This window comes from Babylonia areolata, chromosome 18 (assembly GCF_041734735.1).
Source record: "Babylonia areolata isolate BAREFJ2019XMU chromosome 18, ASM4173473v1, whole genome shotgun sequence".
NCBI lineage: Eukaryota > Metazoa > Mollusca > Gastropoda > Neogastropoda > Buccinidae > Babylonia > Babylonia areolata.
The window spans coordinates 32,629,601-32,642,100 of NC_134893.1; the positions used below are offsets into that span (position 1 = coordinate 32,629,601).

The window sequence follows — 12,500 nt, forward strand, 5'->3', positions numbered from 1 at the left end:
TCATCCGAATGACTCACTAGTGTCCAGACCACCACTTAAGGTCTAGGGGAGGGGGAGAAAATACTGGCGACTGCCGGTGTAATTCGAACCAGTGCGCTCAGATTCTCTCGCTTCCTAGGCGGACGCGTTACCTCTAGGCCATCACATGTAGGCCATCACTCCGCGCATGCGCAACATCATCATCACACAGTTCTGTCCAGTCAGAACGTATTGTCCGTTGTTCATCACTGACTTCTCATCAGCACATAATGATTGTTGGTGTCCACTTGAAAAGTTGAGGGGGTCAGCCATGGCTTCCAGGGGAAGGGGGAACAAGCCATAGCTAATTAACTCACTGCCGCCTGTTGTCTTCAGTAGTTTTGCTATGATATGAGTGTTTATATAGGGTTTCATAATGGAGAGCTCAGAAACGGTGTGTGTGTGTGTGTGTGTGTGTGTGTGTGTGTGTGTGTATACATGTCTGTCCGTGTGTCTGTGCGCGCTTCTGTGTGCGTGTGTGTGTCTGTCTGTCTGTCTGTGTCCGTGCATGCACGTATTTCCTTATCTACTCCACACACACACACACACACACACACACACACACACACACAACGTACGAATAGACACAGAGGGACTCTCTCTCTCTCTCTCTCACACACACACACACACACACACACACACACACACACAGAGACGGAGAGAGAGAGAGAGAGAGAGAGAGAGAGAACATAATCTGATTAACACGAGGAGATGTTTCATGTTTTCCAGCGACTTGGGTGGGAGGCGCTTACATCAATGGAACAGCGGAAATCATTGTCCGCAGCGGTCTCGCCTGGTGTCAAGCTCCCATTGGCTACGCCCTCAGCCTCGTTTTCGGTAAGTTATGGCGCGCGCGCGCACGTGTATGCATATGGTATATGTATGTATGAATGTATGTATGTATGTTTGAACATGGTCATTCCCCTTCTCCTTGCACTCACACACACACACACACACACACACACACACACACACACACACACACACACACACACACACACGGGGTCAGTAGATGTTTGACAACTACGTGCTGTCCATTCAGGGGGACTGTTCTTCGCCAACAAAATGAGGTCCCAAGGCTACGTGACGATGCTGGACCCTTTCCAGCAGAAGTACGGGGAGAGGATGGGCGGCCTCATCTACATCCCTGCCCTCATGGGCGAGGTCTTCTGGACTGGCGCCGTCCTCTCCGCCCTCGGTCAGTGTGTGTGTGTGTGTGTGTTTGGGGTGGGGGGTGGGGGGGCTACGGGGATATATATATATATATATATATATATATATATATATATATATATATATACTATAGATAGATAGATGGATAGATAGACTGACAACATGAACTCAAGGCCACACTGGCGCGCTCAGTGGATTATGCTGCATACCGGTCAGATATCTGCCCAGCAGATGCTGTGTAGTGTATGCATATGGATTTGTCCGAACGCAGTGACGCCTCCTCCTTGGGAATCGTTTATTCGACCTATATATTTATTCATATATCTATCTATCTATTGTTAGGTGCTACACTGTCCGTGATCATGGACATCCCACCAGAGCCGATATTTATTTATTTATCTATAGTTGCTGCACTGTCTGTGATCATGGACATCCCACCGGAGCCGATATTTATTTATTTATCTATCTATTGTCAGGTGCTACACTGTCCGTGATCATGGACATCCCACCGGAGCCGATATTTATTTATTTATCTATCTATTGTCAGGTGCTACACTGTCCGTGATCATGGACATCCGTCCGGAGCCGGCCATCATTGCCTCGTCCTGTATTGCCCTGTTCTACACCTTGATAGGGGGGCTCTACTCTGTGGCATACACCGATGTCGTGCAGCTCTTCTGCATCTTCTTCGGGCTGGTAAGGGTTACTGCACTGCACTACACTATAGGCATGCATGCACGCGCGCGTGCACTCTCTGTCTCTCTCTGACTCTGTCTCCGTCTCTCTGTCTCTCTCTGTCTCTGTATCTCTTACTCTCTGTCTCTCTGTCTCTGTCTCTGTCTCTCTCTCTCTTTCTGTCTCTCTCTCTTCTATGTAGTATTGTGTAGTGCATGCTACGACCTATATGTAGCATTGCGTAGTGTAGACTCTGTTTCAGGGCGGGGACTGGATGAAAAAAGTGCGCCCGTGCTTATCTGTTATCCTCGAAAATAAAGAATCTTCTCTCTCTCTCTCTCTCTCTCTCTCTCTCTCTCTCTCTCTCTCTCTCTCTGTGCCTCTGTCTCTCTCTGTCTCTCTGTCACACACACACACACACACACTCTCTCTCTCTCTCTCTCTGTGCCTCTGTCTCTCTCTGTCTCTCTGTCTCTCACACACACACACACACACACACACACACACACACACACACACACACACTGGTTGTAACAAATAGATGGCACAGAATAAGTATCGCCAGATTTAGACTGAGAATGCATCCAAAAGGGTTTTATACTGACACATCCACACTCTCCCCTTGTCCAATGTGTGGGTTCCAAAGAGAGGATGAAATACATTTTTTTATTTGATTGTAAAGCATATGATGATATTCGTGATAAATGCATCATCTTCCAAACAGGTATTGCAAGGAGTAGGGATGTCACGGGTGTGCTGAAAATGAATTTTGATGACGATACAGTAAAATCACTGGCGAAGTTTATTGCCGAAGCATATAGTATTCGAAAGAAAAGTAACACGTGTTAAGAGCTTCAATACCCAGATGACCAACAACAACAAAAGTGGGGGGGGGGGGGGGGGGGGGGGGAGAAAAAGAAAGAGAAAGATTTTTTATTGTATTAACTTGAAAAATGGATAGTCATGAGTTAGTTTATCTATGTACAAGCTGTTTTTTTCTGTTTGATTTTGTGTAATTGTTTTCACAATTATTGTTCTGATTGTACCCCCATGTCACTAGAGCTGTACAGCTTATGACATTAAATATTTCAGTGTTCAGTGTGTTCTCTCTGTCTGTCTGTCTGTCTGTCAGACAGTCTCTGTCTCTACCTCTTTCTCTCTCTGTCTCTGTCTCTGTCTCTCTCATCATCATCATCATCATCATCATCACCACCATCTCTCTCCCACCACACGGCTGAGGGGAGACAATCCATCACTTGATAAAACTGAACAAATAGCTTTCCTTATTTCCCTTGCACCGACCACGGTGTTTCTTGTGGTATTGTTCAGGGTGTGTGTGTGTGTGTGTGTGTGTGTGTGTGTGTGTGTGTGTGTGTGTTACAATATGAAATACAGATTTTGATATATATACTTTAGTATAATCGGTAAAATAAGATTTTCAAAGTGGATTCTTCTGCTTGGCCGAGAAAACCTTGTTTCCATGGGTTCTCTGTTTGGTGCATTAACTACTAACGGGACCTCGGTTTATCGGCTCATTCGAATGACTAGCGTCCAGAGCACCACTCAAAGTCTATTGTTAGGGGGGGGAAACATGGCAAGCGTGGGATTCGATCCATCACCCTTTGATTATTTCGCTTCCCAGGAGGACGTGTTACCACTGGGCCTCAACCACTCCTTTTGATAATGATGATGATGATGATAAGAAGATATTGTATTGTATTGTATTGTATTGTATTGTATTGTATTGCATTTCTCTTTTTCGTCACAGCAGATTTATCTGTGTGAAATTCGAACTGCTCTTCCCAGGGAGAACGCGTCGCTACACTACAGCGCCACCTTTTTTTTCTTTTCTTTTTTTCCTGCATGCAGTTTTCTTTGTTTTTCCTATCGAAGTGGATTTTTCTACAGAATTTTGCCAGGGACAACACTTTTGTTGCCTTGGGTTCTTTTACATGCGCTAAGTGCATGCTGCACATGGGACCTCGGTTTATCGTCTCATCCGAATGACTAGCGCTCAGACCACCACTCAAGGTAAACTGAGGTGGGAGAAAATATTAGCGACTGTGCCGTGATTCGAACCAGCGCGCTCAGATTCTCTCGCTTCCTAGGAGGATGCGTTACCTCTAGGCCATCACTCCATTACCATCAGAAAAAAATGTAACATAATAAGGAAATAGTGATGGCAATATGAAATAGTAATATTAGATAAAACTAATAATAGTAATGTAAACTACTACTGCTATTACTACTACTGCTACTGATTATCATCATCATTAGAATACATCGACTTCTTCTTCTTCTTCTTCTTAGTTCGTGGGCTGCAACTCCCACTTTCACTCGTATGTACACGAATGAGCTTTTACGTGTATCACCTGACCTTTTTTTTTTACCCCGCCGCCATGTAGGCAGCCATACTCCGTTTTCGGTGGATATCGACATCATCATAAAAAGTAATCGTCGTCATCATCGTCAATAATACAAATGCCAATAATGATAATAACAACAACAACAACAAAAACACGTGTCCTACCCCTATGACCGTTTCTACCCAGCCATGTAGGCAGCCATACTCCGTTTTCGGGGACCGGGGGGTGGGGAGGGGGATGATCGACAACACCATAAAAAGCAATCATCGTGATCATCATCATCATTAATAATGATAACAACAGACACAACAACAACACGTGTCGTGTACCCCCACCCCCACCCCCGAACCCCCTCCTCCCCCCCCTACCCCACCCCTAACCCCCCACACCCCCTACACCCCACACACCCCACTGTGACACTGACACACACACACCTCATCCTGATGCAGTGGTTCAGCCTGCCGTTCGCCATGACTCACGAAGCCGTCAGCCCGCTGAGCACCAATGCCACAGAGCTGTGGATCAAGACGGTGGACCCTGTGCACACCGGGTACTACATCGACTGCTACCTCGTCCTCATCTTCGGGGGGATCCCCTGGCAGGTTGGTCACTGAGAGACAGCAAAGGTTTTCTCTCTCTCTCTGTCTCTGTCTCTCTCTGTGTGTGTCTGTATCTCTCTGTCTCTGTCTGTCTGTCTCTCCCTTGCTCGTATTTTGTTTACCATTAATTTGGAATTTGTAGTGGTAATGTAATAACCCCTTCAGAGATGGGCCATGGCTTGTTCTGGATGAAATATTCGCATTCGCATTCGCATTCGCATTCTCTCTCTCTCTCTCTCTCTCTCTCTCTCTCTCTCTCTGTTTATCTGTTTATCTGTCTCCCTCTCTCTCTCTCTCTCTCTGTTTGTCTGTCTGTCTCTCTCTCTCTCTCTCTCCATCTCTCTCTCTCTCTCTCTGTTTATCTTTCTGTCTGTCTCTGTCTGTCTGCCTGCCTGTCTCTCCCTCTCTCTCTTTCTCTGTCTGTCTGTCTGTCTCTCTCTGTCTCTTTCTCCCCCCCTCTCTCTCTCCCTCCCTCCCTCTCTCTCTCTCTCTGTTAATCTGTCTGTCTGTCTGTCTCTGTCTGTCTGTCTGTCTCTCTCATCTCTTTCACCATTCCCATTCCCATCCACTCCCCGTTCCCACCCCATTCCCATTCCCACCCCCATTCCCATTCCCCTTCCCACCCCCATTCCCATTCCATTCCCATCCCATTCCCACACCATTCCCATCCCATCCCCATCCACTCCCATTCCCACCCCCATTCCCATCCCATTCCCACCCCACTCCCATTCCATTCCCACCCGATTCCCATTCCTATCCCACTCCCATTCCCATCCCATTCCCATTACCCACACCACTCCCATTACCCACACCACTCCCATTCCCATCCCATCCCCATCCCCATCCACTCAGATTCCCACCCCACTCCCATTCCCATCCCATTCCCACCCCATTCCCATCCCATTCCCACCCGATTCCCATTCCCATCCCATTCCCACCCCACTCCCATTCCCATTCCCATCCCATTCCCACCCCACTCCCATCCCATTCCCATCCCACTCCCATCCCACTCCCATCCCACTCCCATCCCATTCCCACCCAATTCCCATCCCATCCCATCCCATTCCCACCTCACTCCCTTTCCCAGTACCATCCCATTCCCATCCCATTCCCATCCCACTCCCATCCCATTCCCACCCAATTCCCATCCCATCCCATTCCCACCTCACTCCCTTTCCCAGTACCATCCCATTCCCATCCCATTCACATTCCCATCCCATTGCCACTCCCAAGTTTGATTTTATGTCATCTCTAAGGATATTCAATCATGTACATATCTCTTCAGATTTTTTCTTCTTTTTCTTCTTCTTCATCTTCTTTCTGTAGGGTGTTCTATGTGAAAATGTTCCTAGCTGTGTGTGTGTGTGTGTGTGTGTGTGTGTGTGTGTGTGTGTGTGTGTGTGTGTGTGTGTGTGTGTGTGTGTGTGTGTGTGCGTGATTTCTTAATTTACTTGAACATTTACTTGTCTGTCAGATACGTATTTAGTTGTTGTTTTTTTTGTTTTGTTTTTTTGTTTGTTTTTTTTATTATTGTATTAATACATTAATATGTCTTGAAAGGCCAAAATGTGCTTACATGTGTGTGTGTGTGTGTGTGTGTGTGTGTGTGTGTGTGTGTGTGTGTGTGTGTGTGTGTGTGTGTGTGTGTGTACATCTTGTGTGGAGTGGGTGTGGGTTTGTGGGTTGGAGTTTGAGCGGGATGTTTTGCGTGTTCGGGTGTATTCGTGTATGTTTAGTATGCATGCGTCATTGTCTTTTTTCATTGCAAACGCGCAGGGCTTCTGTGTCATTAGACTGGGCGTACCAAATGTCCTTTTTCTATTTATCTATTTGTTATAATGACATGCACAAACAATACGACCACACAGTGAATTTCTCTTTTGAGATAATAAAGTTGACATTGACCTGACCTGACCGGACGCGACCCGACCCGACCTGACCTGACCTTGACCTTGACCTTGACCTGACCTGACCTGACCTAACTGGTGTTGTCTGTGCCCAGGTGTACTTTCAGCGCGTGCTGTCGGCCAAGTCAGCCACCAATGCCCAGCTGCTGTCGTACATCGCTGCTGCAGGCTGCATCATCATGGCACTACCGGCCATGCTTTTTGGGGCCGTGGCTGCTGAGACTGGTAGGTTCTTGCTCTTGTTGCTTATAGTCCAGCCGGCCGCACAGGTCCATAATTTATCAGGACTGTCAAAGCGTACAAAGTGCTCAGCCGCGTCAACACAAAACTGTCACACAACCCACTGAAACACACTTCGTGATAAGTATCCCAACCATTTAGCTCCTTATGGCAAATGTGGAGTGATGGCCTAAAGGTAACGCGTCCGCCTAGGAAGCGAGAGAATGTGAGCGCGCTGGTTCGAATCACGGCTCAGCCGCCGATATTTCCTCTCCCTCCACTAGACCTTGAGTGGTGGTCTGGACGCTAGTCATTCGGATGAGACGATAAACCGAGGTCCCGTGTGTAGCATGCACTTAGCGCATGTAAAAGAACCCACGGCAACAAAAAAGGGTTGTTAATGGCAAAATTCTGTAGAAAAATCCACTTCCATAGGAAAAACAAATAAAACTGCAGGCAGGGAAAAAAAAAAAATGGGTGGCGCTGTAGTGTAGCGACGCGCTCTCCCTGAGGGAGAGCAGCCCGAATTTCGCACAGAGATATCTGTTGTGATAAAAAGAAATGCAAATACAAATACAAATACAACAAACAAATAAGACTGGGCTATGCTGAAGACGCCAGCCATTCCGCCTAATCCATCATCCCCAGACTGGTAGGTTGCAAGGCCTAGGCCTATGTCACGCCAGGGCAGCAAGTATCAGGAGGACTTTTCCCAGTCCTACTCCCCACCCGTGTTTGGTCGTTCATTCATTCATTCGTTTGTTCGTTCGTTCGTTCGTTCATTCGCTCATTCATTCATTCATTCATTTATTTATTCGTCATATTTCAATAAATGCATTTATTCATTTATTCATTTATTTATTCATCAATTACTCTCTCTGTCTCTCTGTCTCTGTCTCTGTCTCTGTCTCTCTCTCTCTCTCTCTCTCTCTCTCTCTCTCTCTCTCTCTCTCTCTCTTTCGTTCCCTCTCTTTTCATAGTTAAAAAACTGAGGGTGATTCTTATTTTCATGTACCTGAAAAAAAAAAAAAGGATTGTCAAGAGTTAATCTTATTGGCCTCTGATTCTGGTATGTCTTTTGCGTTCCATTTTGTTCCAGTTCATTGTTTTCACCACTGTTGTTCTGATTTGCACCACATAGGCCTATGTCACTAAAAGAGCTGTACAGCTAATGACAGGTCCGGTTCGCCTATTCCCGTTCGGCCTTTTTTTTTCTTTTTTTTTTTTTTTTCTTTAATTGTCCCGACACCCTCAAAAGCCTCTTGAGACTTTGACTGTGTCCCATTTCGCCTACCTGCCATTTCCGTTTCACCTGTTCAGCTTCTCTTTGTGTCTTTCTCTGTCTCTCTGTCTCTCTCTCTAACAAACACACACGCGCGCGCGCGCACACACACACGCACGCACGCATACACACACGCACATACAGATGGAGCAACTGGATACGCATGCGAACTGAGATGAGACGAATCGAGATCACCAGTTCGGTGATAAGATTGGCGTATCGGGGACAGGCGAAACGGGAATGGGCAAAACTGGAATGGGCAAAACGGGAATGGACTAAACGGGAATGAGCTAAACGGGTATGGCCAAAACTGGAATGGGCGAATCGCGGGGTGACTCCTGTGTGTCAAACAAAACCAGTGATCTGTCTGTCTGTCTGTCTGTCTGTCTCTCTCTCTCTCTCTCTCTCTCTCATTCTCTCATTCCCCCTCTCTGTCTGTCCCTTCCCTCGAAGACTGGAACGCCACGGAGTACGACGGAGAGCTGCCCATCCCTGACAAGCAGCTGAACTTGATCCTGCCCATGTGCCTGCAGTTCCTGTGCCCGGCGGTCATCTCCTTCCTGGGGCTGGGCGCCGTCTCCGCCGCCGTCATGTCCTCGGCAGACTCCTCCATCCTCTCCGCCTCTGCTATGTTCGCCCGGAACATCTACAAGCTCATCTTCCGTCAGAAGGTAGGGAGGCTGTATTGCTCTTACTCCTTTTTTTTTTTTTTTTTTTTTTTTGTCACAACAGATTTCTCTGGAAATCTGTGAAATTTGGACTGCTCTCCATGGGGAGAGCGCGTCGCTACACTGACAGCGTCACCCATTTTTTGTGTTTTTTGTTGTTGTTGTTGTTGTTTTTGTGCCAGCAATGTTTTTTCCTATCGAAGTGGATTTTTTTTCTACAGCATTCTGCACACGGAACCTCGGTTTATCCTCTCATCTGAATGACTAGCGCCCAAACTACCACTGTAGGTCTAGTGGAAAGGGGGAGAAAATACTGGCGACTGTGCCGGGATTCGAACCAGTGCGCTGAGATTCTCTCGCTTCCTAAGCGGACGCGTTACCTCTAGACATTCATTCCACAACATGCAGTTGACATTGACGTAACACGCATAACCTGCCATCTGAACAACAGGTCTTCTTGCTAAAGAATGACAAAGAAGAGAACAAATCCCCGACAAAATGAAGGCCTTCTTTTGTTGTTTTTTTAAGCAGGGACTTATCATTCAACAGACATTATCATCTATATGTCTGTCTGTCTGCCCCTAGTCGGGGGGATGGATCGTAGACGTTGAGGTGAGGAGGGTAGATATACTCAGAGTAACTGTGATCAGTGAAGCTTATTCACCGCCAGAAGGTGAGGGAGACTGGGGAGGGGAGCGGGGGGGGGGGGGGTTGTGCAGAATGTGTAATTGAAGTTGTGGAGAGATCGAGGGTTAGTGGTTGTAAAGCTCATCTTCTGATTCCAGTGTGTGACTTTTCTCATGTGTTGAGTCTGTAGGTCATCCCCCACCCCCTTCCCTTCCCCCAGCTGTCCATCCCACTACAATCATTCCAACCCCGCCTCTTCCTCCATGAAGAAGAATTGATCATAGATATATACAGGACAGAGGTAAGCATCCCGAGTGTCAGCGAACGTAAACCTCGTTGAATCACAGATGTTGAAGGGAATCAGATAAGTATAATGAGTGTATACCTCCGCTGTGGCGAAGCGGACTGACCACTGGGAGGATGCTGATTCAACGCTAAGGATTTTTCAGCCCATGGCCGGCTCCTATACCAAGAGTTGGGTGCACAACGTACAGGCTCAGCTAGGAGGACTGGGACCATACAGTCGAAGGTCATCCGCTTTACGGATGCGTCTTTAGGGTTTGTCGCACAAACGTCCTGACCACCACAACGGGTATCTGTATCTTTGGAGCTGGGATGACGCCATGATATAAATATTATAAAAAAATGAAGCATACAGTACATCCTTCTCATAATAGTACCAAACCTGAATGCACTCCCACTGCATCATCGTTGCCTTCATCGTCGTCATCTCATCATCTTCGTCACCATCATCATACTTCATCAAATCTAGAGAAAGTGGCCGTCCATATCATTCAGCCTTTCATGCTCTGCTCTGACTGCACTTTTAATTTCCCCTCCACCCGCCCACTCAATCTGACTCCACGACTGAGCCATCACTGTCGACACTTGGGAGCGAAGAAGGTGGTGTACTTCCTACTTGACTCCACGCCTAAGCCATTACTGTCGACACTTGAGGGCTAAGTAGGTGGTATCCTACCTATAGTGAATCAGAACAGTCATTACTGAACAGCAACGAAGCGACTCAGTTGACAGTCTGGTACTGGAATACCGGAAGCAACGATTGATCGTTCATGATAAGCAACGGGTCTTCCGTAGAGGCGAACAGTGGGTAACCAGAGGAATGAATACCCCCCCCCCCCCCCCCCCCCACACACACACACTTCCTCCCTCCCCCTCCATGACAGTGAACTAATGTCTTTCTTCATGCCTCGGCCACAAGTCCCAAAATCAAGCATAAATACAATGGTCATCAAAGCTGTAAAGGTGCCATCTCATCGTTATATTTATTCTTTCTTCCTTTCTTACAACTCCTTTTGGACAAAGCGATGGAAACAGTTACAGTTGTTGAAACGTTTTAGCTTTTATCCTTCACGGTCATTTAAAATCGATATATAATATACGGTTAGACCATGTTGTATTAGCCCAGTGACGGTAGTGTTCGTGTATCCTCACGTTAGTGCTTAAAGCAAGACTATCTCCAGTTCTATTTATGTTTCCTTCCGTGCTGGCCATTGCCTGTTTTCCCTCTAACCCCTTAACTCTGCGGAGAATGAAACTACCCATGCCTGTGCTTGCTATGTCAGAGATCAATGTCTATCAGTAATTGCAAATTGCCTGCTTCCGAAAGGCGTCAACAGTTACTTTTTTTTTACTCGTTGGAGTAACGTCAGAAATAAGGAAATGCTGTCTCTTGCAGTGGGACGTCATCGCTGAACACCCACGTTGTGTGTGCAGGCCTCTGAAGTGGAGATCATCTGGGTGATGCGGGCCGCAGTCTTCGGAGTCAGCTTGATGGCCCTGGCAACCGCCCTCACCGTGTCCTCCATCTACGAGCTCTGGTTCCTGTGCGCCGACTTCGTCTACATCATCATCTTCCCGCAGCTCGTCTGCGTCATCTACGTTGAGGACACCAACACCTACGGGTCGCTGGCCGGGTACCTGATGGGGCTGTTCTTTCGCCTGGGTGGGGGCGAGCCGTCCATGCACCTGGAACCCATCATCAAGTACCCCTGGTACAACGAGGAGGAGAAGCTGCAGCTGTTCCCCTACAAGAGCTTCTCCATGCTGATGTCCCTCCTCACCATCATCGGCGTCTCCCTGCCACTCAAGCACCTCTTCGAGGCCGGCATCCTGGCGCGCCGCTACGACATCTTCATGTGCGTGGTCAACATCCCCGACGAGAACATCGTGCTGGCCCAGCGGGACAGCATGACCGAGCACACCAGTATAGCCTCCTTCGGCAAGAACGCCGCCAACGGCAAGATCAACCCCGCCCTCAAGTTCTCCCAGGAGGACCTCGTCGGCGACCACGGCTACGACAGCATTGACGAGAGGCCCAAACTGACCCACAAACTGTCCGTCTCTGGCCAGTAGTCGTCCGTCTGCCCTTCTGATGTGGTCAGCCTGGAGGAATGGTGGAGTCCTGATGATGAAGATGATGATGATGATGACGATGATCGTGGAACCGTGACGTCCTTCTTCGGGACCATTGGTGGCGTCTGCTGCTGGATCCCTGTTGTCTTTGTGTGCTCGTCGGCATGTCTGCACGGACCACACCGAATGTTTCAGGGTGACAGAACAGGACAGAGGAGTACAGGGTTTAGGAGACAGTTTTTCATTTTCATATCTGAACGATTTATTCAACATGCAGCCTCAGACAACACGAAGGGAAAGAAAGAAGTTCGTTGGTGTAATGTCTGACTGTAATGAAGCTATTTTTCTGAGAGGAAGGAGAATGTCAAAGGTACGCGTTCAAAAAATACCGCGTTGTTAGCAATATTAATCCCCTCAATCTGTAGTTAAATATTTTTTTTTATTACATGGAGAAAATCCAGTAAATCTATTTATGTGGTGGGTGGAGATACGCTGCCTAATGTTTATGCCACTGGCGTTCACATATAAACGAACTTTGACATGAAACAGACTGTGTCAGAGTCTTTACAAAGATCACACTTCCTGCTCAA

General features: G+C 47.4%; 1 protein-coding gene across 1 annotated transcript in view; it reads left to right on the forward strand.

The window, feature by feature from the left end:
• Positions 1 to 12,055, forward strand: part of LOC143291940 (high-affinity choline transporter 1-like) — a 132,836-nt gene extending 120,781 nt beyond the window's left edge. The window contains exons 3-9 of the mRNA XM_076602084.1: positions 748 to 855; positions 1,061 to 1,216; positions 1,739 to 1,887; positions 4,682 to 4,834; positions 6,834 to 6,963; positions 8,693 to 8,910; positions 11,272 to 12,055. Coding sequence (XP_076458199.1) covers positions 748 to 855; positions 1,061 to 1,216; positions 1,739 to 1,887; positions 4,682 to 4,834; positions 6,834 to 6,963; positions 8,693 to 8,910; positions 11,272 to 11,910 — 1,553 coding nt within the window. The 3' untranslated portion in view covers positions 11,911 to 12,055. The remainder of the gene's footprint in view (positions 1 to 747; positions 856 to 1,060; positions 1,217 to 1,738; positions 1,888 to 4,681; positions 4,835 to 6,833; positions 6,964 to 8,692; positions 8,911 to 11,271) is intronic.
• The last annotated feature ends 445 nt before the right edge of the window (positions 12,056 to 12,500 follow it).